This window comes from Saimiri boliviensis, chromosome 4 (genome assembly GCF_048565385.1).
Source record: "Saimiri boliviensis isolate mSaiBol1 chromosome 4, mSaiBol1.pri, whole genome shotgun sequence".
In the NCBI taxonomy this organism is placed as follows: Eukaryota; Metazoa; Chordata; class Mammalia; order Primates; family Cebidae; genus Saimiri; species Saimiri boliviensis.
Window position 1 is genome coordinate 10,272,758 of NC_133452.1, and position 27,450 is coordinate 10,300,207.

The 27,450-nt window shown below is 47.1% G+C and overlaps 1 protein-coding gene across 1 annotated transcript; it reads right to left on the minus strand.

The window, feature by feature from the left end:
• Positions 1-3,076: 3,076 nt before the first annotated feature.
• Positions 3,077-24,984, minus strand: MAS1 (MAS1 proto-oncogene, G protein-coupled receptor). The gene is made up of 3 exons (XM_074397179.1): positions 24,497-24,984; positions 16,396-16,601; positions 3,077-9,483 (listed from the first exon to the last, which is right to left on the minus strand). Exon 3 carries the CDS (start codon positions 9,445-9,447, stop codon positions 8,470-8,472), a length of 978 nt encoding a protein of 325 aa, XP_074253280.1. The 5' UTR covers positions 9,448-9,483; positions 16,396-16,601; positions 24,497-24,984; the 3' UTR covers positions 3,077-8,469.
• Between the last annotated feature and the right edge of the window lie 2,466 nt (positions 24,985-27,450).

Here is a 27,450-nt window from a genome sequence, read left to right on the forward strand (position 1 = left end):
CCGTGCCAGCGTTCCACTCACTGGCGTGAAAACGAACGGGGGGTTTGTCTTCATCCTTCATCACCCAAGCATTGGCTCGTGCCCACCTCAGGGTCATGTGCCGCCCGGCATCCTGAGAAACACATCAAGTGCCTTGGAAGTACAATAACTAACTTTTTTATTGTGGTAAAATATACATAACTTCAAATTTCCATCTGAACCTTTTTTTTTTTTTTTGAGACGGAGTTTCGCTCTTGTGACCCAGGCTGGAGTGCAATGGCGCGATCTCGGCTCACCACAACCTCCGCCTCCTGGGTTCAGGTGATTCTCCTGCCTCAGCCTCCTGAGTAGCTGGGATTACAGGCACGCGCCACCACGCCCAGCTAATTTTTTGTATTTTTAGTAGAGATGGGGTTTCACCATGTTGACCAGGATGGTCTCGATCTCTTGACCTTGTGCTCCACCCGCCTCAGCCTCCCAAAGTGCTGGGATTAGAGGATTGAGCTACCGCGCCCGGCCTGAATCATTTTTAAGAATACAGTACAGTGGGGTTAGCTCCGTGCCCATTGTTGTGCAACCGATCTCCAGAACCTTTTCATCTTCCCAAACTGAAATTCAGTCCCTATTAAACACTAACTCCCCACTCTCTCCTCCCTCCAGCCCCTGGCCGCCACCATTCTACTTTCTGTCTGTATGAATCTGACAACTCTAAGTCCCTCCTATGTGTGGAATCATACAGTCTTTGTCCTTCTGGGACTGGCTTATTTCACTTTGCATACGGTCCTCAAGAAATAATTAACATTTGCTTGATGCTTGAAATTTTACACAGAATTTCAGAATTTCCTTGTGCATTATTTCACTTACTTGGCACAGCTACTTTGCGAGGTAGGTTACTTTTATTCCGTGATAGCAGATGCTATTGGTCAGCCCTGAAGCCACTCCTGTGGCCACTTGCAGGTAGAGCCTGTACCTGCCCATGGCTCCCTGCATGCTATGCCTGGACATATTCCCTGCTATGGATCATGCTCGGCCTGAGCAAAGGGCAGGCCAGGAAGAGCTGGGAGCTGACATGGGGGTGACTTTCCCTATTGAGGGGAAGGAGGTGGGGGTCAGCGCCACGGCACCTTTGCCCCTCCAGGAGGGCAGTTCTGAAGTGAGGCCTCACTGTCCTGGGCCCTTGTTCACCTTCACTCACGCTTTGTTGACTTCCTCCTTTCTCTGCCCAAATTCTCCACTTCCTCCCACGCTCCTCGGGATGACACCTACATGAATTACTTGCACTAAATCCTTGTCTCAGGGTCTGCTTTGAGTGGAACTCCTACTCAGTCACCAGTCACAGAGATTAACTTGTTGACTTTCGTCCAGCTACTAAGTAGAGAGTCAGGCTTCTAGTCCTGTTATCTCATTCCTGAGGTCTCTGCTTCAGGCATTGACAGGCTGGTGTTGGCCAAAACACACCACACGGGGAGCGCTAGCATCAAGTCTGCAAATCACTCGTTCCCCACAGGAACATCTCCAGGAACAATAACCTCAACCACGGCACCTTGCAAAGATGCTGAAGACCTTAGGCTGCTCTGCAGAAACATTATAGTCCGTGAACCAGTCCTATGTCCAGCAGGATACACCTCACCTGTCAAGATTGTTTATCATAAATAAATTTGGGATTTATAGATTTTGGGGGCAGGGAAGGCTGGAGAAGTGGGGCGGGTAGTCACGTAAGTATATTCTACCTGTGTAATGCTCAAAGTGCAAACTGGAGGCACACCCAAACTCTGCCGGCTTCCTGTGAGAACAATGTGTCTTTGTATATATTCCTCAAAACTCATCAGTCAACGTGAAACTAAAGTGTGTGCCAATGTAGGAGAAGGAGGCATTTTGGGGGAGCTCAACAAGGTGGCAGAATAGAAGATTCTCTGGAATCATTCCCCCCACAGCAACATATTCATACTATTCAAAGACAAGAATGCCACCCTGAATTCACCAGAACTTGGTGGAGAAGCTGAGGAACCCCTAGGGTCCACAGAATTGAAAGAAGCCACAACTGGTAAGAGAAACAATCATTTCAGACCATGCCACTACCCTCCGCTGGCATGACGCCACTCAGAGAATGTCCTTAGATCCACCGTTTCCAAGGTGACAGGGAGGAATTAGAGGTGAACATTCCAGATCCCCAGTGATCTGGTAATCTTCATGGGATGCCCACTCTGGCCCCGTCCCACAGGGACCACCGGGAATGCCAGGATAGCTGAATGACCTGGGTTGAACGAGGGACAAAAAGCCAAGCGCTGATTGCAGCAATTGGTCTCACTCTGTCGCCCAGGCTGGAGTGCAGTGGCGGGATTTCGGCTCACCACAACCTTTGCCTCCTGGATTCAAGTTATTCTCCTGCCTCAGCCCTCCATGTAGCTGGGATTACAGGCACCAACCACCACACCGAGCTAATTTTTGTATTTTTAGTAGAGACAAGGTTTTCACCATGTTGGTCAGGCTGGTCTCGAATGCCTGACCTCAGGTGATCCACACGCCCCAGCATTCCAAAGTGCTGGGATTACAGGCATAAGCCACCATGCCCAGCCAATATTTCTGTCTTTACTTAATGGTTACTTTTGCTGAATATCAGAAAGTGGGCACTATTTGCAAAAATATCTGAAGACTTCAGGAGTTTTCCCAAGAGCCTCTCTTCAATATTTGATATTCAAACCCGTCTTTTTAGAAGCTTCCATCTCCTTGTTTATTTTCCTCTGATCCAACTGGTAACAGGTCTCACTCTGCTTCACATCTTTTGTCAAAAGGCGAAGTGTTGGCCGGGCGCGGTGGCTCACGCCTGTAATCCCAGCACTTTGGGAGGCTGAGGCGGGTGGATCACGAGGTCGAGAGATCGAGACCATCCTGGTCAACATGGTGAAACCCCGTCTCTACTCAAAATACAAAAATTAGCTGGGCATGGTGGCGCGTGCCTGTAATCCCAGCTACTCAGGAGGCTGAGGCAGGAGAATTGCCTGAACCCAGGAGGCGGAGGTTGCGGTGAGCCGAGATCGCGCCATTGCACTCCAGCCTGGGTAACAAGAGCGAAACTCCGTCTGAAAAAAAAAAAAAAAAAAAAAAAAAGGTGAAGTGTTATTTTAGCAGTTCTGTGACAGAATCCTGAATGTTTGCCAAGAGCATCCATTTAAGTTCGAGGACAGTTTGCATAGTGTTTACATTGACTCTTAGGCATCACCAGACTGACCCACAAAACTGTAGGTGAGGCAGGGAAAGAGACTGTAGTGCTCAGCAGTGAGAGGCCTGATGGCATCAGTTTTCTAAGTGATACATTTGCTAATGTTTTCATATTGAAGATTTTTGTTTCCCACATAATCTTGCAAAGTTAAACAGTCAAATGTTAGGGAAAGAGAAAAGAAGGTTCCTGTTTGTGGAATCACACAGGCAAATACGTGATTGCTCCCACCTCCTCCTTCCTTCACTCCCACCACCCGCTCCTCACCCCTCATTCAGCAGCCTGAACACCTGGCTGTCTTGTCTTGCACTGCTCCTCTCCATGAGAAACAGCACAGGGAAAAGCATGTATGACTTAACATGTTATCCTTTCCAGGGATGATTTGTAATTTTAGAAGAGGTTGAATAAAAAGACAAATTTCAACCTAATGGAGTTACTCTTCTGATGGTGAAATTGTAGGGACACCCGTAAAGCATCTTCTCAGTGCTCCTTAGACAACTCCATGAAGGCAACCAGTAATCCCACCTCCATCTCCGTCCACCACTGGGGTTGTGAGGCACAAAGGGAGGGATGGCTGTTGGTGGCTCTCCAGTTGCTCATCTCAGCTCATACAATTTTGTCTCCAGAGAAATAAGCAGCATGTGTGGTGGGGAGCAGGCTAGTCAAGACCAGTGTTCTGTTCGCCAACCCTCCTCCATCTTGCTTCCTGAAAATTCTGCCCTCCCTTGTCCTGGACTGAAATCGATGGTGCAGGACAGAGGGGGAGAATTGCTGGAGAAATGCCATCAGGAAGGCAATAGGGAAAGGGGGCTGGAGCATCTTAGCGAGAGTGTCACCTTAGCCAGGGAGGGACAGGCCAAGATCCCCCTGAGTACCCATAAGAGAGGCCAATATGCAGGAGATGTAGCTAGATCAGCAGGGGATGGCAAGGACGTCTGGAAGCATTCTTCCAGTTGCTTCTCTTCCCTTTATGTAAAGGGGAGCCAGCCATTATTTGCCAAGAGTGAGGGCAGGAAAGATATGGAAAGTTTGAGAAAGAAAAAGCACAGCACAGTTATCCAGGAACTCAGCTTCCAGAGGCTATCCTGAGTCTCTAATGCTTGAGCTGGGTGCAGATGGATAAACAGAGTTTGCTAGATTTAAAAAAAGGTAGAGCAATCTGTGCAAAGGAAATAGCATAGCAAGGGGGACAGGGTGACTAGTGGTGTCCTTCACTGAAAAAGGAATAGGGGTGGGCTGGGTGCAGTGGCTCACACATGTAATCCCAGCTACTCAGGAGACTAAGTCAGAAGAATTGCTTGAACCCCGGGAAGTGTGAGCCAAGATCACACCACTGTACTCCAGCCTGGGTGACAGAGCAAGACTCTGTCTAAAAAAAAAAAAAAAAAAAAAAAAAAAAAGGGAATGGGGCATGGTGGGGAAATGAATAGGTTACAAGCGCCTGTAAGACATTGGATCAAAAAGTCCATTAGATGGTTAGACATGTTATATGTAAATTTTCAGGGCCTCAAAAGAAGTAGCACCCAAATATTAATTTTCTTAGCAAGGCAATTTACTTCTCTAGAAGGGTGTGTCTCACAGATGGAGCAATGGTGAGAGCACACCTGTACAAGGGAAGGGAATGGGGTTCTTATTCCTGACGCAAGTAGCCCCTACTGCTGTGTCGTTCCCCAATGGCTAGGGTTGGACCACAAGGTCTAAACTAATTCTGATTGGCTATTTTAAAGAGAGCAGGGGTACAAGCCACAGTGGCAGGGTGGGTAGTTTGGTGGGAAGAACAGTTAGGAACAAGTCAGAGCAGGTGACCAGGGGAACAGATGTGAACTGCTGATTAGCAGGAAGGTTGTTGACTGAAACTAGAGGCAAGGGGGCACAGAGGACCAGGAAGTTAAACTTTAAAATGGAGAACTGAATAAGAGAGCTGAACATACTGACATACTGATTCTTTGAAGAGAAACTTGGAGTTCATTATATCTAACAGACACACAGGACTGGAGCCCGGCAAAGAATTCTGGTCAGGAAATGTCAATGTGAGGTTCACTAATAAGCAGGTGGTTATCAGTCCAGATCCAGGGAGAATTCTCAGGAAGAGGACAGCAGAGATCCAGCCACTGAATTATGGAAAATGTGGCCATTTAAGGGAGGAGCAGTAGAAGAGGGAGGAAAGAAGTGAGAGGATTCCAATCAGGAAGATAGGATTCAAAAAGAGAGCTGGAGAGAAAAAGTAGCAAACTGCAATCCAAGAAAAGATCATTTCAGGAAGACTGTGGGTACTAAATGTCACACGAGGCATAGGTAGAAAACAGCCCATCAGATTTAGCACCATGGAAGTTACTCACCTTCCTAGCTGTACCAACCTCTCTACGACGGTCAGGCTGCAAGGCAACTGGCAGGATGTTGAGGGGTAAATTGTGGCAAGAGTCGGGACAGTGAGTGCGGAAGAGCCTTTCTAGAAGGTGGTTTGGAAGGAAGGGAGGGAGGGGAGATAAAAGCTGAAAAGGACTGTGGGGCAAGGAATGGCTTCTGGTCAGGCGGAAACAATTTGAGCCTATTTATATATGCAAGGGAAACAGCCAAGAGAGGGGTACAGTGGATTCAACCAGCACAGCAAATAAGCTGGGGCTCCAGTAGTGAGCAAAGCTATGTCCCTGCCCCCAAGGAGCTTATAGTCTGGCGTGAAGAGACAGAGAATGAGCAAATAAGCAAATCAATATGTAGCATGATGAGTGCCAGTATACCCCACCCCAGTGGGCAGGGGAGGGAACCGAAGAGGGTGTGTGCAGTGTAGGGGTGGCAGGAAGAGCCCCCTACTGCAGTGACCTCTGCCGCACAATTTTTTTTCCTAACACTTGCCTAACAAACTGTGTGCAGCCTGGCGTCGTAGTTACGTGGTGTCTCTCTCCTATGACACACGGCAGGGGTTTCCACTTCCCCATCTTGGCCATGCCCACATTAGGGTGTTCTGCAGAGAAGGCTGCCCACGCATATTTGTAGTAGGAATGCTACAAACCCTTGCCCTGCAGTTAGGACAGGCGCTATCAAAACAATCTCCTCCCGGACCCGGGGAATTCTCAGAAGTGGCACCTAGTAACCTAAAATGACTTAAGCAAATTGTCTGAATGCCTAAAGGGTACAAATTATTTCATATTCTCTACACATTTGCAAGTTTACTTAAATCTTCTTGTTTTAGTTTTAACTTTACAGTTCACTTTGGGAATGGGTTTAGGGGAAGAGAGAAAGAAATTAGTCTTTATAACCCTGCTAAACTCTGAATCCTACCTCTTGGTAAGGCATCATTTTAAAAGGTTAGAAAAATTTTTGTATTCATTATCACATTTGATTTCCCCACTTGATCTGCAGAAAAACGGTAACTAGGGGCTTCCTATTGGTTCACCGTATTTTCCTTTGGTAGAAATTCCTTGTGTCTGATAGTCTTTAGGGTCCTCTTTGAGACTAAGATTCCCTTTGAAGTGAGATGGGGTTGGCCCCTTTCCCTATCCCAGAGCCCAGCACGCAGCACACACAGAAGAGGACAGAAAACAGAGGTGAGTCGCTCTCATCTCCATATTCTGTTCCTTCCCAGGGAAGATACTCCGTTTTCAACCAAAAACAAGATCATTCTAAATGTCATTGCTCCACACCCCATCTGGGCTTCTGAAAGCAAGCTGCCTTGTTTCTGAATCAGATGTCGTCACCCACTGAAAAGCCTCGTGCATCCAAGCTTGGCTGGCAGTGGGGTCCTGGCTTGAGGAGAGAGACTCACCTCCCCCAGCAAAGCTGCCCCTGTCATTTCTTTTGAGAAAGGAAGAGGATGGGGAAGGACCAGCAGCAACAGAGAACGATTTCATCACTGCCTCTCTGACCTTTTAAAGAGTAAACAGTTAAAACAAATACTAACGGGCTTGTTTCTATGGGCTTGAATATTTTACAACCTGTAGAATCATGTGACACACTGTCATTTTTGTGGAACTCCTAGAAGGGACAGAAGGAAATAAACATAGCTATGCAGTCATTGGCCGAGACAGGTTTCACAGCTAGAACCCAGGACACGCGGTGTCTGGAGGGTAACTCATGGCAGGCAAGAGGCAGAACCCGCCCTGGAGTGCTGAGTAAAGATGCTGAGGAAGTCATGCAAGGATCTGTCATGAGTAAAAATGTCAGAGTCCTCCAGGATGTGACCACATTCTCATTAACCCTTGCCACTGAGCCTCCTTCAAGGTATGATGCAAAAAAAAAAAAAAAAAAAGCCTCAGGAGGAGAGGAGGCAGAGAGGTGCAGAGACCCACACTTGGCTGCAGGTGAGAACTCTGGCTATAAATAACCCATTGCTTCGTGGAGGAGGAGGGCCACAGTCACCCCCAGGAACTCATACACTCAACTCCATTCGTAAAAATTTCCAATGCAATCAAAGGATTTCAAAACACAGACTTTCATTTCATCTAGTATTCCCGCAGAGGGAAGGGAAGCCATGAGAAACTCCTCGACTGGTGGCCAAACGCATTTCTTCACAACCTGAAGCGATGCAGTAGCACATGGCTGGTTAGAGCCTAACATCTGTGAAGTTTTCCAACAGAGGTGTTATGCCATGAAAAGCTCTCATGCCGCAAGCAAAAAGAAGATTGTTGTAAATTTACATTCAACATGTAAAAACACATCATAACTTCTGTACATGATAGAGCCGTGTATATGTTTGTGTGTGTGCTTTACAAAACAAAAATTTACATATTGTCTACCATTGAAGGGACTGAGGAGAGACTGATGTTTAATGAACATCCACAATGTGCCAGGTGCTTTGCAAGCGTTATCTTCTCATTTCATCCTCACCACAGACCTAGGAGGCATAGACTATTGCTGTGACCATTTTATGAGTGAGGAAATGAGGCTCTGAGAGATTTAACAACTTGCCTGAGGTCACACAGAAAGCAACCTTTGTACTGCCTGCTACTTGGAGCTGCCTCCTCAAGTTCCAACAGTTTTGTTACCTTCTCCTGTACACATCTGTAAATCTTCCTGCTAAAGTCATTTTTGTGGTTCATGGCAAAATGCTCCCAAAAGAACTGAAAGAAATAGAAAGAGTCTTTGTTAAGTATAGAAATGACAGGTCATTTCCAGAAGATACAGTACAAGAGTTGAAATTCATCATTAATTAGTATCTCATGTCTACGGAATGAGATGTTCTTCTGTATCACATTTAGGAGATACTTAAGTTATAGTCCAAGCACAAACTGAAAATGACCTGTTCTACTTTTTATTCACAACTTCCCTCACAGTTCTTAGACGGTGGTCTCAACTGTGACAGTATTACAGTTGTCTTCCTGGCGCCTGGGTTGCATTTCATCTTTGAAAGCCCTCGTCAGAACAACTTTTAAGGACTCCTTGAATCGCTTCTTCTTACTGCTTCCCACAAAGAAGTAAATGAAAGGGTTGGCACTACTGTTGATGGTGGAGAAGAGCAAGGAAATGTGGTGGAGATTCCCAAAGGTGGACCAATATTCATAGTACAGCAGGTACAGGAGTCTCATGGGCATGGCGAAGATGAGGAATATAATGATGGTGACCATGATGACAATGTACAGCTTGGAGGAATGAGAAGCCCAGGTGTTCTTCCGGATCTTCACGACCAAGATGGTGCTGGACACCAGCATGAGGGGCGTGAAGACCAGGAAACTCAGGACGGCTATAAAGATGATGACTGCCCGGCAGTCACTTCGAGAGTGACTCTCTTCTTCTCTGTCAATGCACATGACATACTCCATGGTGGTCACCAAGCAAGAAAGAGCCCACAGAAGGGCACAGACCAATGCCGACTGGTACTTGGGGCGATGGCATCGGTACCAGATGGGGTAAAGGACGGACAGGCACCTCTCCACACTAATGGCCGTCAGCAGATAGAGACCCGTGTTGTAGCCAAACAGAAAAGTCACTGATAATGTGACAATTGTGTAGTAATGGCCAGAAGAAAGCTCATAATCTAAAGCATAGTCAATAGACAGGATGAAAATACAGAAGAGCAGTGAGATGTCTGCAATAGACAAGTGGGTGATGTAGACGGTGAAGGGATTTCTTCTCATCCGGAAGCACAGGAACCAGAGGAGAATTCCATTCTCAACAAACCCCACTGGGGAGATGCTCATGATGACCCAATGCACGATGGGGATTTGCCGATGCACGTTCCCGGCTGAGGCATTCCCGCTGGTGGAGAAGTTCGTAGGTTCCTCAACAACAAATGATGTCACGTTTGACCCATCCATGAGGAGGCCTCAGGCTGGACCTCTTCAGGTAATTTTCTAAAAATGTGTCCAAAACAAAAACAAACACAAAAAGCCATGAAAATTATTGGATTGGAATAAAAGGGAGAAATTCAGCTATAAATCATCATCTTCATGTTATTAAAAAAAAAAAAGTTTAACAGAATGTACAATTATCTTTAGCACAATGATAAGATTAGACCTTTAGGACCTGATAAGAAAGATAACTTAGACCTGATAAGAGAGAGAACTGATTGAATGACCCTTTCTGATCCCCAGTGATAGCCATTCATTCTGTATTATTGTCTGCTTGTAGCCAGGCAAGAGTGGTGGAATCCCCCGTGGAGGATCCATTTCCAGTTCTGGCTCAAGCTCTCCTAATGCGTTTTGAAAATCACCTTCTGTGCCTCCATTCATTTGCCAGAGGGACCAGGTTGACTGCATCGAGACTTGATGACAAAATGCACGTTTGGGCAGTGCTGCCATTCTGTAACACATGGAGCGCCATAAGCAGTGGGTAAGGAGAGGGAGTGCCTGGGACAATGGGTTTAATACTGTACAAATATTGCTTAAGGCATGAACAATGGAAAGGCCTTTATTTTACACAGCTTCAGTATCTGCGACAAAGCTGGGCACCTGCGCAGACTACGTAAGCCAGGCAAACCAACGCTGTGTGGACTGGATGGAGAACCCTAACAAGATGTATGTTCGTCCCCACAGACCACAGGCCAGATGGTGCAGGAAACACCATCGCCAGACACCAGGTAAAGCGCTCACTCAAACCAGGAAAAATGCTCAGCATTCGAGGCTGCAAAGTAAAGCTTCTCAGAAACTTTCCCCCACACTTTACCAATTACAAAATGGATATATGCACAGCTCTGCCCTCTTGCTATAACAAAACACCCCACCACTGGGAAGGAAAAGGAGGCTGTCAACAGAGATCATTTCCCTTGTTTCAAATCTAACTTGTCTTTGGCTTTTAAAAGTGATTTTTAGGCTGGACACCGTGGCTTATGCCTGCAGTCCTAACACTTTGGAAAGCCAAGGCAATTTGTTCTTTGCTTTCTGAACTTTGTCCTTAGGAAGTCGATCAAAAGAATATTTTTGATGAGTAGATATCTGCCTTTTTCCTCATGAGCTCACCTGAAGCAGAATAATATATAAATGTGTTATTTTGTGGCACTTGAATGGCTCTGGTGATATTAGATGTTTCCAGAACTGAGTCAGCAGAGCCCGGCACGTGCAGGACCCTGGGACTGATCTCAGTACAGCCGGGCCTGGATCCTGGGCCAGCAGGTGGCCTTTGTGTTGGTGAAATGGGTGTTTCCTTCCAGCGATGTGATCCAGGCACCCAGGAGGCCCCTGCTTCCGTGGTCCCGATCACGCCTCTCCTACTGACACTTTGCTCAGCTGTTCTGGTATGATATAGGAAATCGCTTTCACTGGAGGAGAGCCTCCTTTTACTTCATAGTTAGAAGACAGGGTCTCCGACAGGAACCCACACAGGATGAGAGCTCACATTCCATGTCATGGCTAACCAAAGACACCACGCCAGACACTGTTCTAGGCTCTGGGACCCGGCAGGAAATAAAGTGCCGAGCTGGTGGAGTCTATGTTCCAGTGGGGAGGCGTCGATCAGCAAAAGCAATAAAACAGCAACAGCAAACAAGCTGATGTCAGAGAATCAAAAGTGCAAGGAGAAAAGGAAGGCAGCATTAAAGGCAAGGAGCGGCAGAGGCTGAGGTTCTGGCGTCCATAGAGTGATGGGAAAGGTACACACGTGGGCAAAGACACGAAGGAAGCAGGCGACGTAGGCCTGCAGGTTCTCGGGGAAAAGCATTCCAGGCAAAGGGAACCACAAGTTCAAAGTTCCAGAAGCAGGCGCCAGCCAGGAATGAAGAGCCGCAGGAGGGCCAGCGAGGCTGGGAGGGCCTGGCAAGGACAGTCAGGTGCTGAGGGCAGGGGTCTTTGGCGGTCAGTGAGACAGTAAACCGCAGGAGGTTCTGAGAGGTCTGAGAGGAGGAATGTGGTTAACCTGAGGGGACTGAGGCGGGAACAGCCTCGGCGTGGCCTCTGTGTTCAGGTGACGCTCTAGGGGCCATGGCAGGAAGGAAGAGGCCCGGTGGGAGGGGAAGGCACTGTGCTGGACTCAGGGGGGATGTCTGCATGGACCGGGTTGTGGCAGAGGCAGTCATATCTGGTGCGAGGCCTTTGATTTGATTCACTGATGGAAGACACACGTGTTGTGGTAGAAAGAGAGACTACGTGGTTAGCCATTTGCTGAACAGACAGGTGCAGGTGCAGCGGGTTAGCAGGGGCTTAGGGGTTTGAGAAGCCTGCGAGGCAGCCAGGGCCATGTCCAGAGGAGCGTCAGGAGCTGGGGACAGTTGTAGCCTGGGGATGTGAATGTGGGTGCTGTATGCAAGCAGGTGGAATTTGAAGCCACGAGTGTCTGGGCAATATGGGCAATTAAAAAGGAGAAGAGGTTCAAGGACTGGGCCTCGAGCATTTCAAAATTAGAGGCTGAAGAGAGGAGGAAGAAGACGAGAAACCTGAGGAGGGCCTGACGAGACAGGAGGACAACCGGGGGAAAGGGGCACCCAGGAGGCCAGGTAAGAACAAGCTCGAGGAGAAGAAAGGGTAACCAACTGGGTGAAATTCTGCCGCAAGTTCAAGTGGGCTGAGACCTGGAACTTGATATTGACCATGTGAGTGGAGCCATTGCTGACCTCGGTCAGAGCAGTTTCAGTAGACCCGACAAAATGAATGCCTCATGCAAGTGGTTTAGAGAGAACGGGAGGAGAGTAGGTGGAGACGGTGAGTGTAGACAACGCTCTTGGGGGCTGTGGGGTTAAGAGAGGGGTGATAAACGGATAAGAAGTATCCAGTAAAAAGCTAACAGTTGAGGAGTCGAGAAGCAGGGGTCTAGAGCTGGGTGGAGCCACGGCCTTCGCCAGAGCATAATTTCTACCTGGTGAAGGAGAAGGCAGCGTGTGTGGTTGCAGATGCCGTGAGGCGGGTAGAGGCGGCTGTGGGAGTGCCCAAGGTGAGCAGCTGTCTTCTGAACGCACAGTATCTCTTTATCAGCAAAGTAAGGAGCAAGGTCATCGGCAAAGAGTGAGGAGATGTTAAGGGTTTAAGGAAAGAGGGCAAGATGTGAAAGAAATGAGTGAAAGAAAGGGCTAGGGACATACAGGAAGCGCAGGACCTCCCGCCAGGCTAACCTAGAGCGCGCGGAGAGACCATTCAGCCTCTCCTGTGCTGCTCTCCAGCTCAGTTCAGCTGTCCAGGAGCTGGCATGGAGAAAGGGGAGGGCTGGATTTTACCAGGGCTGGGGGCTACCAGGCGGGTACGAAGCAGAGCTGGGGGCAAAGGCAGCGAAGCATGTGGAAGCCAAGGGCTACGATGGTGGGACGTGGAGCCCGATGGGATTAGGAGAAAAGTGAGGGCACCAGGGAGGTAACAGATGTGATCAGGAAACAGCGACACATCAGAGGTCCCAGTGGTGTCAGGGAATCATTGAAGTCCCCATACTAAAGGCACTGAAGGGGACTTTGGAGGTGGGGGCTGAGGAACACGATGCTTGAAACTGAGCTTGGGGCAGTGTAGTTTTAGGGTTACCTGCATTAAGTGCACAGCATGACCATGGAAAAGAAGAGCTGAGGGAGGGTGGAGGACAAGATCATCTGAGCTGAAAGCAGAACCTGGAGACGCAGGGCTGGAAGAATCATCCACAGATGTTGCAATTGCTGAGAAATAGTGTTGGAGACCAGAAATATCAGTGGAAAAAATGGCTGTAATCAAATCATCAGGGAATCTAGGAGAGCAGAGCAACCCAGGGGTCTGAGTGGCCACAGCAAGGACAGTGGGTGGCGACACAGTGGCCAGCACACACTTCAGAGCGGGTGTTCTGTTGCTCCTGCTGCTGCTGGTGTGGAGAGATGGAAGGAAAGTAACTCAGAGTACACAAAAGTCGGGGTAAGAAGGGCCTGGACCGCGCTATCCAACAGAAACACAGCAGGTGGGCCACCTGTGTAAGTGAAGTAGGAGCCACATTAAAGCAAGTAAAAAGAAACCAGCAGAATCCATTTTAATAACCTACTTTATTTAGCCTAATGTGTTTAAAATATTATTTCAACATATCATCAGCACAACAAATATGTTCTTTTCTACACTGATGTATACTTAGCAGTCCCCCAGAGGCAGTGGGTATTTCACCCTTGCAGAGCACCTTGCTTCCGATGAGCCCAGTTCCCCACACTCAGGAGCCTCATGTGACTCGGGCTCCCATGTTGGCCAACACAGGTTGACAGCCATGGCAAAACCGAAGTTGCTTATGCAAGGAAGCCAAGTGCCTTCATCTTCTAATTACAAACCTAAACCAAAGACTAGAAATGTAAAATCAGGACCTAATCTGAGTTTTTGAGAATACTGACAAGAACGTCTTTCTGCCTCCAGTCCAGGCCCTGGGATTTCTCATCGACCACGTCCTTTAGCTGCAGCTTCCTGCTGTGTGGAGAGAGCTCTCAGTGACCGCAGGTCGCCTCCCGTCTCCGTCATCTAACTCGCTCATCCTAGATTAAAAGCATGCTCCATTTCCACCACTGACCCATCCTCCCAAGTGACCTGTCCTACATTTTCCTTTTACAATACTAGTTTCTACTTCTGTATTCAGTTTTTCTTCCTTTCCCCAAAAGTGTCCAAGTAAATTCACAAAAGTCAGCTGGGAAAGGTGTTTCAGATAGTATCTTCTTTTGAAATTTTTTGTATTTTTTTAGAGATAAGGTCTTGCTCTGTTGCCCAGGCTAGAGTGCAGTCCTGTGGTCATAACTCACTGCAGGTTGAACTCCTGGGCTCAGGTAACACTCCTGCCTCAGCCTCCCAATCACTGAGTCTACACGTACATGCCACCATACCTGGCTAATTTTTCTTTTCTTTTTATTTTTTTAGAGATGGGGACTCCTTATGTTCATAGCCAAGATATAACAAATCCTAACCCTAACCCTATACTCTCCTTGCAACAAAGCAGAGTTAAAAATGTTTTAATTTAAAAATACACATACTTTTTAGAGAAAGTCTCACTCTGTTGACCAGGCTAGAGTGCAGCGGTGCATTCATAGCTCACTACAGCTTCAAACGCCTGGGCTCAAGCAATCCTCCCCTCTTGGCCTCCTGCGTAGCCAAGACAACAGGCATGTGCCACCACACCTGGCTAATTTTGTTCTTAATTTTTTGTAGTGTTGCCCAGTCTGATCTCAAACGCCTGACCTCAAGCAATCTATCTGCTTTGACCTCCCAAAGTGCTGGGATTACAGGTGAGAGCCACTGTGCCCGGCCTCAGAGTTAAAATTATATCTTCTTGATTGTTGTGGATGGAATTGTGTTCCCTTCCAAAATTCATATATTGAAGTCCTAATCCACAATGTGACTGTATTTGGTGATAGGGCCTTTAGGGAGGTAATTATGGCTAAATAAGTTCCTAAGAGTGGGGCCCTAAGCCAATAGAAGTGGTGTCCTTGTAAGAACAGGGAGAGACATAGGAGACATCTCTGTGGGCACAGAGGAAAAGCAAGGTAAGGACATAAAGAAAAGGCAGCCATCTGCAAACCGGGAAGAGAGCCCTCACCATACCGGCCCTGCCAATGCCTCAGTATTGGACTTCTGGCCCGCAGAACTGTCAGAAAATACATTTCTGTTATATAAGTCACCAAGTCCATGGTATTTTGTTATGGCAGCCAGAGCAGCCTAATACACTCACTAAACTGCAAACTCCTTGAAAACAGGACTTTACCTTATTTGCGTCTGAATCTCCAACACTTGTACACAGTAGGCATTTAATAAACACTGATTGAACTGTTTCAAGAAATAAACCCCATTATAACATTTCTAAGAACACACTCTGCTTCCCCATGAGAGAAAACCACCACTTTCAGTGCAGGGCATCACACGTAATACACATGGTTTTCTAACGGTTAGAGCACAACTCATGAAGCACACACGGTATTCAGGCAGATTTTGATCATGATGTGAATTTTACTCATGATCGGAATGCTCATAAAAAATTTCCATTAAAACTTGTTCTCATTGAAAAACGAGTCATAATCCTCCAAATTGTTTTTATAGTGGGGTTCTATTTAAATGAACACATTGCTAAAAATTATATTCCCAGTCTTACCCCACCAACTGAGTTTCGGTCTCTGAAGTGAAATAGCAGATGGCAAGAAATGCCTTGACGACAGCCAGCCCTACGTGCTCACCACCCCAACCCTTTCCTCTCTCAGCTCCTTGGTCATTTTGTGTATTCTTCATCTCTGTTGGTGGATGACTGACTGGGATATTTGAGGTTGGGAAGTGTAAGGAAAGTAGAAGGGTAATTGCTGCTAGCTGACAAAACAGTCTAGCTCAGAATAATTTAGTGTTGGCTCAGTGAGCCTTCCCTAGCGCAGAGAGAAGACCACACAGTTGATATCTCAGAGAGCCATGCAGACGAGGTAGGCATTTGCACAGCAGGGTAAATCGGAGGGCAACTTCTCTCTGTGTCAACCCAATTCTAGGACCAGAGGCTCTTTGCCCAGACATGCCAAACATTTTTCATTATCTTTTTCTTGAAACAGGGTCTTGCTCTATTGCCCAAACTGGAGTGCAGTGGTGCAACCATAGACCATTGCAGCCTCAACTTCCTGGACTCAAGTGATCCTCCCACCTCAACCTCCTGAGTAGCTGGGACTACAGGTGCTCACCACCACGCCCAGCTAATTTTTATTGTCACTGTTTATTTCTTATAGAGATGGGGTCTCGCCATGTTGTCCAGGCTGGTCTCGAACTCCTGGGCTCAAGTGATCCTCCTGCCTCAGCCTCCTAAAGTCCTGGGATTACAGGCATCAGCCACCACATCTGGCCAGGAATCATTTTTCTTACACAGCACATCCATTTGCAGGGATGCATGTTTACCTGGCAGTGACAGGCTGGGATGGAAGGAGAGCTCATCCTGATGGCCCCCGGTGGTACCTGGAGTGCTCAGTTACACTGCAGCAGAAACCTCAGTGGGAACAGAGTGCAAAGACGGCCGAGGAGGTAACGGCACCATGACTGGTCAGCATTACTGGCAGCATCACAGAGCATCTTCCTTCCTCTCTTCCTTCTCATGAAAGAGATGTCTAGGAAGAAAGAAATAAGTTAGACTGTGAGAATACCGTGGTGTAGACCCTTGAGGCCAAAGCACCTTTCCTTCCAGCCTAGCTTTGGAGCCTTGCAATCAGCTTGGGAGGCTGATAAGGATAATGTCATTGCCCTTTTTTAAGAGGGAGAAACCTAAGGATTCATAACCACGCCAGGCTCCGAGCCACTGTGATGCACAGCCCGAAAGTGTCCACCATCTGCATTTGCTCCAGTGTGTCCAGTGCTCCCTGGGTCCTGCAGGACTGTAGTGCCCAGAAACTTATCTGGATCCTAATTCACAGTGCTGGCCAGGCAGAAATCCAGGTCACCTGACTTCTGACCACAAGCTGAGACGGGAAGAAAAAGAGGAAGAAGAGGAAGGAGGAAGAGGAGGAAGGAGGAGGGAGAAGAAGGAAGAGGGAGGCAAAGAAAGAGGGAGGAGGAGGAAGAGGGAGGAGGGGGGAGGAAGGAGGAGGGGGGAGGAGGAGGAAGAGGGAGGAGGGGGGAGGAAGGAGGAGGGAGGAGGAGGAGGAAGAGGGAGGACAGGGGAGGAGGAGGAAGAAGGGGGAGGGGAAGAAGGGGGAGGAGTAGTAGTCTGGAAATCACTGTTCTGCCAAACCCCTCAACTTTGCAGTTTAGTAAGTGGTTGCTGGAGAGCCTGTGAGGCAGGCCAACTTTCACAACCGGTCCGAGAAGCCCTGTAGCCCAGCGTGCCTGATCTTAGCCCAGAGGTCTCTCCACTATACTCTGGGGCCTAATCCTATTTTTAAGACTTTACTTTTTATAGTCTCTCTACACTTAAATTTTCCAATCTAGTCTGCCTCTAACCTTTCCTATTTAAGGAATTAAAGTCACCATATTGCCGGGAATATTTTTTAAGACTTGTTTAGGCTGGGTGCGGTGGCTCACGCTTGTGAACCCAGCCCTTTGGGAGGTTGAGGCAGGCAGATCACCTGAGGTCAGGAGTTCATGATCAGCCTGGCCAACATGGTGAAACCCCATCTCTACTAAAAATACAAAAATTAGCCAGGTGTGGTGGCATGTGCCTGTCTGTAATCCCAGGTACTCGGAGGCTGAGGCAGGAGAATCGCTCCAGGAGGAGGAGGTCGCGGTGAGCTGAGATCGCACCACTGCACTCTGGCCTGGGCAACAGAGTGAGGCTCTGTCTCAGAAAAGAAAAGAAAAAAAAAAGACTAGTTTAATTTCTCATTGTGACTTTGTCACTGCGTGCTTTCTGCATGTGAAGATGTCCACAGGGACTGATCAAACCAGTCCTGCCTGTTCAAAGAGCTCTGCCACTAAAAAAATGATGACCCTGAAACCACCTTTGCAAAAATTATAACCGTAAGAAAAGTATGACTGTGAGAAATCTCACCTAACTGATCCCATCCTGCTTCTAAACTCTAAGCTGCCCTTGTTCATTCCTGGGCATAGGCTGAACTGACTATGGGAGGAACTTAGTTTATAGTTTAACTTTGAAATAAAGACAGTAACAGCCCTTTCCCTAAACAAACCCACTTCTTGCTGGGGACCAGAATGCCTTTGTGAGACTAACAAGCTAGGCCCAGATTCAACGTTATGGTTTAGGAGTCAGGCAGCTAGAGGCCACAAGATTCTGTACCTCCCCAGTCGCTCCTAAGGATAACATCACTATTGTAAAATCTAATAATTGGGGCTCAAGATCTTTTTCAGACCCTGGAGCATTTTGATGCATCAGCTGGTGCCACCCAGACAGGTAATCCAGCTCAACCAGTTCTGTGATCCCACCCAGAAACAGAAGACAGCAAAAACAACCTGCTTCAACTTCCTGTGACTTCATCCTCCGACCTGACCAGTCAGCGCTCCCCACTCCCTGGTCCCCGACACCCCAAATTATCCTTATAAAATCCCATTCTCTGAATTTTCAGGAAGACTGATTTGAGTCCTAAAACTCTGGTCTCTCGTTTAGCTGGCTCTGCATGAATTAAACTCTTTCCCCATTGCAATTCCCCTGTCTTGATAAATTGAATTAAACTCTTTCCCCATTGCAATTCCCCTGTCTTGATAAATTGAATTAAACTCTTTCCCCATTGCAATTCCCCTGTCTTGATAAATTGGCTCTGTCTGGGCAGCAGGCAAAGAGAACCCTCTGGGCAGTTACAGTCACAACTGGGCTCATTTTATAACCTGTTTAGTCTTAACCCAAAATGGGGGTATTTTCTTTTACATGTTATCGCCTTCCTTCTAATTTTAAAACAGTATGTGTTCATTGAAGAAAATTCGGAAAATCCACACATACAACTACTACTAAAAATTAACCCCATTCAACATTTGGGATATTCCATTAGTCTTTTTTTCAATGTCTTACACTACTCATTTTTAAAATTGAGATGGCATTTTATAATCTTTTGGTATGCTTACTTTCTACCTTTTTTCATGCAATAGCATATTGTAAACATTTTCTCATGTCAGTATATACTCAAAAGTATGACTTTAGTATCACTAGCTGGAGTTATCATGATTGATTGATTGATATTTTTGAGACAGGGTCTCACCCTGTCACCCAGGCTGGAGTACAGCAGCGAGATCACAACTCACTGCAGCCTCAGTCTCCTGGGCTTAAGTGAGCCTCCCAGGTAGCTGGGACTAGAGGCACATGCCACCATGTCAGCTACGTTTTTATATTTTGTGTAGAGATGGGGTTTTGTCATGTTGCCCGGATGGTCTCAAACTCTTGGACTCAAGTGATCCTCCTGCCTTGGCTTCCCACGGTGCTGGGATTACAGGCGTGAGCCACTGTGCCCAGCTTTCCTTATTTATTTATTTATTTTTTGAGACGGAGTTTCGCCCTTGTTACCCAGGCTGGAGTGCAATGGCGCGATCTTGGCTCACCGCAACCTCCGCCTCCTGGGCTCAGGCAATTCTCCTGCCTCAGCCTCCTGAGTAGCTGGGATTACAGGCATGCGCCACCATGCCCAGCTAATTTTTTGCACTTTTAGTAGAGACAGGGTTTCACCATGTTGACCAGGATGGTCTCGATCTCTCGACCTTGTGATCCACCCGCCTCGGCCTCCCAAAGTGCTGGGATTACAGGCTTGAGCCACCGCGCCCGGCTCCTTATTTATTTTTAACAATCCCCCAGCCTTGGACATACCATTTGCTTCTGATTTTTCATCTCTATTTTTAAAAACAAAGCGCAGTAATGAATTTGTATGGATGCAAATTTTGTGCATATCTCCAATTACTCCCCTAGGACATATTTCTAAAAGTGGAATTGTTAGACCAAAGGGTATAAACATTCTTCAAGATTTAAATGTGTATTAACAAATTGTCATCCAAAATAACCATGCCAATTATATTAATATCAACATCAACAGTATATAATTTTTTTTCACAGCATATATATGCTTCTTTTTTTACACATCTTCAGTTTCTTAAATTCCCAAATGTAATAGGTGATAAAAGATACCCTGTTTTAATTTGTATTTATTTGATTGTTAATAAGGTTGGACATTCTTTTATGTTAACAGTTACTTGTATTTTTCAATGGATTTTTTATACTCTCTGTTCATTTCTTTCATTGAATTGCAAGAAATAATTGTAAACATGACACTTGGTCATATATGTTACAAATTATTTTTCCTCAGAACTGGAGTATTTTATTAAAAACATGAAAGGATGCTGTTTGGCGTTTTCATAAAAACACTTCCTTGTTGATAAGGTCCGACCATCCTCTGCTAATCATTAAGATTTAGAGCTTGAAAAAATCACGCAGATACTGCAAACCACCCCCTTGTTTTTCCAGGTGAGCAAATTAACTCAGGACTAGTCCAAGGTTACATACTTAGTAACAAAGGCAGCAGCAGAGCCTGGATTGCCCCGGTCCAAGTTGGCGCTATATCTAGCCCTCCTCTGCCCCACCCAACATACACACACACCAGCTCTTTGTCAACAGTCTGTCTATGTGTGAAGTTCACACGCCCATTTGTGAGGCTGTTAGGACTTTGGGAACATTTATTAATGGCTTTTATGTCACCAGAAGCAACCACACAATCAACTGCATTGTCAGTAATGATACTTATTAAAAACCTTAAAAGATGGATTCTTTTTATTTATCAAAGGATGGATCTTATTTATCAAATAACGGATGTTTGTTTATTAAAGCATCATCTACCCAATGCCAAACCCATAACCAAAACAACACAAACACATAGGAATGAGTTGTTTTCAGAAATATTGTCTCTGTTTTCACTTTCTTCTGTGAAACAGAGTGGCTCATGGCCATCATCCTGATCAATAAACACTTCTATTGATGAAGAACGTGACACTTTGCCATTATGGGTAAAGATCGCTGATGTCAGAGGGGGAAATTCAGGCATGTCCTTTCATCAGAACAAAGAACAGAAGTGAGCTGGTCCATTCAAGAGTGCAGCACTCTCAGCCAAGTCCTCCAGAAGGGGCTGAAATACGGTCTCAGGCTCCAGCCCCTCCCCAGCGCACGAGTGTTGCTATGGAACCCCACTCCCTGTCTCCCTGCTGCTGTCTCTGAGATGATGCTAGTGCCTCACGCAGTTTCTTCCCTCTGGCTCTCCTCCTGCCTTCCTGCAGTTCTTCCGTCTCCCTTGCTGGATCTCTTCTTCCACTGCCCTTGTGCCTCAGAGTTCCGCCAGGATCCATTCTTTTTTTTGAGACAGGGTCTCACTCTGTTGCCCAGGCTGGAGTGCAGTGGTGCCATCTCTGCTCACTGCAGCCTCCGCATCCCGGGTTCAAGCAATTCTCCTGCTTCAGCCTCCCAAGTAGCTGGGACTACAGGTGTCCACCACCATGCCCAGCTAATTTTTCTGTATTTTTAGTAGAGATGGGGTTCTGCCATGTTGGCCAGGCTGCAGACCCCATTGTTGACCCTATTCCCTTCCTACTCCACAGATTCTCCTTGGGTGGTCTTGTCCAATCCCCCCATTTCAAAACGTCACCATTTGCTGATGAAATCCAAATGCATAGCTTTAGCTTACACATCTCCCCAGCGTATCAGAGCCATATAACCAACAGCCTCAGCTATCTCCGACTGGGCCTCTCACGGCGGCACAGCAGCCTCAGTGAGCCAAAACAGAAATCCAACCTTCCCTGACAGTTCACACTTCTTCCAATATGCCTGGCCTTCCAAGACAAAAAAAACTGGACATTTTACCATAATCTTGCATGTCCCCTGCACCAGTGCCTAGAATCAGCCATTTCTCCAAGGAGCCCTGGTTCCTTTTAGTTAATAATTATATTTAGAAGCTAAGATCTGGGTGCAAAATGTGCTCATTGCTAGGAGGCTGTCACTGCTCCCAGGCCCTCTCAGGGGAAGGGCCAAGGAATAGATGCATATAGATACATTTATGTATAGTTGTACATACACACACCTACAGCTGTATTCCTACATCTTTTAATATATTTGTAAAACATATACATATAATGATGAACTGACGCCAACATCTCAGGTTTTGACCCACTACCAATGAATTCATTCGCGTTTTCTCCCTCTCCATACGTGTAGCTCCCTTCTCTGAGTAACCTGGATTCCATGGTCATCTATGCATTTGCTCACTTGATCAACCCACCTATGAACAGTTGCCTATGTCTGCCACTGCTCTTCCCCTGCCTCTGCACAGACGGCCTCCTCAATTTGTAAAGTCCTTTTACTTCCTGTTGGGCTGATGCTGCCCCTGCCCCCCACCCTGAGACACAGACCTCACCCAGCAGGAGCTCCAGCACCCAGCACCAGGTCCCTGTACCCGCCATGCAGATATCCTCCTGCCCTACCCAGCGCTGACATCCCCTTCCATGCCACCACTGCCACTGCCCTCACGCCGGCGTGGCTGCCCCCATGGGGATGATCCTTGCCTGTTCAGGCTCCAGCACCTCACACAAGCCACCACAATCCAGGCTGACCATGGTGGAAAGTAGGACTTAATCCCCACCACCCACCTGCAAAACTCAAAGAATTGTAGGCAGTTATCACATCTGAACGCAGAAGAGACTTTCGAGAAGAGAGGTTTGACACTGATCAAAGAACGACGCAGAGGCCACTGTCTATTCTGCCCGTGCCTATGGCTGCTTGGCCTGGGAGCTGCACTTTCAGTCCGACTGACCACTACAGGCAAGTCCTACGTCAAACAGCTTAGCCCCACTGCGCCTCAACTGCTTCACATAACTGGCATTTTAATGTATTTGTGAAAGGCTGGGGTATACGAAATGCTAGGAGTGCCACCATGAGTCTCAGGGAAATGCCAAACTGAGAGAATGAATCAATAAGCAGGGAAAACAAGCATGGTGGTTTCCATAGATGTGCAAGGATGTGGGCTTTGCAGAGCCCGTGTCCTGGCAGGTCTACCTGAGATTGCTGTGTATTTACCTCTCAGTGAAAGTGAGAGGAACAGATGGATGGGGGAGCTGACAGGAAAAGCAAGGAGACTCAGAGTCGGCAGAGAGTTCTAAATGCCATACATTTATGCTTGCTCAAGTGTTCTCTAGAGACCTCAGAAGCAAACAACCCCTTCCACATTCCCGTTCAGTTGAGTACAGTCCTCCCATGGCCCCAGATTCCCAGCCTAGCACATCACTCTTAGAAGATAGAAAGAGAGGGCTGGGGAGGAAGGCAGGGAGGAAAAAGGAAAGAGAGAAAAGCCAACAGAACTCAGGTTTGAGGAGTGGGCCATCCGAAACTGCCTGCTGTTCCCAGGCAGCTTAAAAGAGAGCCTGACCCTAGGGCTGGACTTTCGAGGTGTGCAGATCCAGAGAAAGGGGCACATTCTGCCCTGTGTGTGTGTGTGTGCAGTCACCCGGACAAACAGAAACCCATTTGTGAGATGGAATTTCGCTGGCAGGCAAGGGCTCTGAGGGGAATGTACAGGGCAGAAACATCTGTCCTTGTGTTAAATGCATCATTCCCGTCTTCCCAACGCTAGGACCATCTGCATGGAGAGGCAGAGACTTCTTACTCCCTTTCTAAACATACTGCAGGATCAATTTAGAGCCCTGGTCTATAAGCGGGGAGGTGATTTTGTCCCCTAAGGGATGTTTTACATGACTGGAGATATTTTTGGTTGTCACAGTGGAGAGGAGTGCGCTACTGGTATCTAGCAGGTAGAGGCCAGAGATGCTGCTAAACATCCTACAATACACAGGACAGCCCACACGGCAAAGAATTACCCAGCCCACAAAGCCAGTGGTACCCAGTCCATAGCACTCTGCCAGAGGCCAGCTTGTGATCACCTTTTTATTGCTGCACCCACAGCAATCTAACAACACCCTATACATTCTCTCATCAAATTTCCTCTAAGTATCCTGACTGGGAAGTGTTGCTAAAATTCTCATACCAAAGATCAAGACTGAGCAGGAGATTCCTTTTAATAGATACCTTGTCACCAAAGTGCTGCACATGACCTTCCTAAGCAACAGAAGCTAATACTGATGCCAGTGCCCACTAGGGAAAAATGAAGAAAAATCAATGCAGTTTGCCCCAGTGATGCTCAACAGCTGTGAGCCAAGTGATTTCTCCAGAGGAATCAAATTCAGTAACAACTCTTTCAAAGCTCAACTTCTTTATCATTCGTAAGTTTTCATTAAGCAACCTTGAAAACCTCGAAGTCCACCATTCCAACCGTGAATTGATCCTAAGATTCTTTCCCCTGCAACAACTTAAAAAAGAAAACACTACTCATAAGTTTCAACCCTGAAGTTGAACAACGATGCCTAGGAACAGTTAACTCAGCAAAGAAGTAAATTTTCTGAAACAAAGCAGGAAGAGACAGAAATTTTGCCAACACATTCCAACAGCAAACATCTAACCCACCAAACAAACAAAAAAGAAAAAAACCAGCACAGAAAAGAGTTACGCAGGAAATAGCTTTTTAAAGAGGGGAAATCTTACTCTGGTTGTCAAGGACAGCTGAACAATGAAAAACTGGGATGCAGACTCGCTGGTGTCATTTGCTCAGGAAGGGTCAGAAGTGGCCACAGGCTGGCTTTCCCTTTGCATCTAGGGCATCAATGCCCAGCCAGCCTGCAGGGTCTCCAGTCCCAACATCTCGAAGGATGGCTGCAGCCTCTCATCTCAAAAGGAATCAGAGCTGCTCTCCCACTGCTGAAAATATTTGAGAAGTGCCAAGCAGATGGTCCCACGCTTATCAGCAGAAGCTTCCAATGGCATCATTCGGTGACACACTCGAGTGAAAATCTTCACGCCAATCCAGAGCGGGATGTGAACTGATGATAACGCAAGGCAGTGGACCACCTCGAACCACAAAGGCCAGCCAGGGCTAAAGAGAAAGATGACCTGGAGAAATGCCACATGGAAGGGCAAAACCACGTGTGTGGTGGAAAGACCAAACCAGCTCAAATTCTCCGCTCAGCTTCTAATTACTCATGTGACCTCTGACAAGCTCTCCAAGACTTGGTTTTCTCACCTGTGAAATGGAGCTAATAATATTACCTTGCCATGTTGTAGTGATGGGATAAGACTCTGTATAGACCCAGAGAGACATGTGGGAGATATGTGGCTAGACAGTTAAGAATTTGCTCCCTTCCTACAACCCAGTTTCAGAGACAATCACGCTCAATGTAGTATATAAGACCCATATGATTCAGTGAAAAGCAAGCCAAGGAGTGGGTTCCAGGGGCGGAGGCAGGGGTCTGCACCATTGGCCATGCCCACACTGCTTCCCAGCCCAGTCTGGGGACTTCTCCTGGGAGCAGCTGTTTCTGTTAGATGCAGACTCTCACCCGTGCAGTCAGGAACATGAGAGCAAATTCCTTTTCCCCTGATCCCTTCTGAGCACTTTTCCTTTTTTTTTTTTTTTTTTTTTTTTGTTTTTTTTGTTTGTTTGTTTGTTTTGTTTTTTTGTTTGGTTTGGGTTTTTTCTTTTTTTCAAACCAAAAATGGTCAATATGTTACCCATTTTTCAAAGAACCCAATGTGAAGCACCAAAGGCTGAGCAGGAGAATTCTGGATCTCTCGGATCTCAGGTAGCCAAGCCTGAGATCTCAAGCCTGAAGACCCACCCCTCAATCATGGTAGCATTTTTCTTATGTAAAGGGATTCCTTCATAGATACTGTGCCAAATTATTAAGGGACCCTGGGGACTGATTATATCAAAACGGGTAAGAAGGCAATTTCAGACTCTGTGGGAAAGCAGCCACAGGCACCCACAGATGAAGTTTCCCTCTGACCGTTTTCGTAAGCAGTAAGACCACAGTCCCAGGGCACAGCCAAACTCCTCTCGTGGGAAGCCTGACCAGCAGCTCGAGTCCTCCCAGAAGGAAGAAGAAAGGGGGGGAAGGAGAAAGCTTCCCCTGGAGCCAGCAGGCATCTACTGGGCAGGCAGTGCTGAGCACCAAATCAATAGAGCAGGTGATTTACTGGTCTGTTGATTTCAGCAAATCAATAGACCAGCAAGTCCTGAAGTTGGAGAGGTGTTCTCATTACCTGGTTCTGATGTTCCAAGGAAGGAGAAGATCAGCCTCCTGGAGAACTTTAGTTTCCCAGAGGATGGTCAGAAACTGAAAGGAAACAGGCACCAGCTAAAGCAAACTGCAAGGCAGAAAAGAGGGAGTGCCTGGCGGGAAAGGATCAGACCCACGGCAGAAAACGCAAGTAGGAGAGAAAGAACAGGCTGCCCAGGAAGGTGCCAGTCCCAGCAGGGGAGGAAGAGACCCTGAAGGAAACGCGGGATGAAGGAGATGGGATGGGACAGAGCGATCCTCTCTGCTCCACGTTCACTGCTTCTCAGAGCAGGGGCTGTCTAGATGTTATGAACATTTCACCCTGTCCTCATGGGTGCTGTGAAACCCTGCATGGTGACCAGCTAGAAGGAGGACGCCAACGTCATTACGTAAGTCAACAGAACTGAGGGCCTCACCAAGTTGCTTTTTCCAGTGCCTGATAGAACAGAAGTCTGTCCACACAGGCAGAGGACAAGCTGCCCAATGTGGAAGTTGATAATGGTCGCAAGGTGAATGAAGAGCAAGACACCATGAAGCTGGGGTGGCCCGATGGCTTCTAGGTAGGGAGAAAGTCTCTAAAGGGGCTGGTGGCCGGCTGGGGGAGCCTGAACGAGGTGGCTCCTTTGCCCCCTGCTTGAGTGGGTGGCGGAAGTCCCCAGTTGTTTTGTGACTAATTGGCACCACCAACAAAGCAGGAACTATCGCAGATGGAGAGGGAGTCGCATTTGTGGTAAATGATTTATCCTTAGAGAAAATACAGCAACTCACAGTAAAAATAAAACTGCTTGCATTTAAGCCACAAATAGGTTGGCTATTTCTGTGCTTGGTTTGTCTTTGTGAGTAATCATTCTTTTCTTGAGAGGTGGGCAGAGTTGCGGGGAAGGAGGTGTATTAACAGTGGGTAACAAAGCAACCAAACCTGGGAAAGAGGAGGGTCTGGAGCTCCAACTTCCGGCGGAAGTTCTGGCATCCACCTCCAAGTCAAACCTTCCAAAGTTCCCTAGAAAAACAACATCCCTCTTTCTCCCATCAAACAACAGAGAACCATAATGAAGAGGGCCTGGTGAAGAGCCTTATGGGAGCAGGGAAGAAGGAAACATATTTACCCACAGCCACGCAGTGGACCCATAAAAGTGGCAGTAGGCACAGTGGTAGGTCCCTAAGTAGTAGAGCCTCTAAGTAGGATACAATGGAAGAATCCCTAAGTAGACCGTAAGACAGAGAGTCCTTTGGCAGACCAGTAAGTGGTAGAATTCCTTTCTTCCATCAGTGCTTTTCCCTAAAGCCCCAAAGTGCCATGGGGTCTTCACTCAGCACTAAACCCAGGGAAGTCTAAAGAATTCAAGTCACATCCTAAGATATGTTCCTTATCTGGAAGGAACT

Excerpts from the sequence above, each read along its gene's own strand:
- MAS1 (XM_074397179.1), bottom strand. The coding sequence starts at position 9,447 with ATGGATGGGTCAAACGTGACATCATTTGTTGTTGAGGAACCTACGAAC.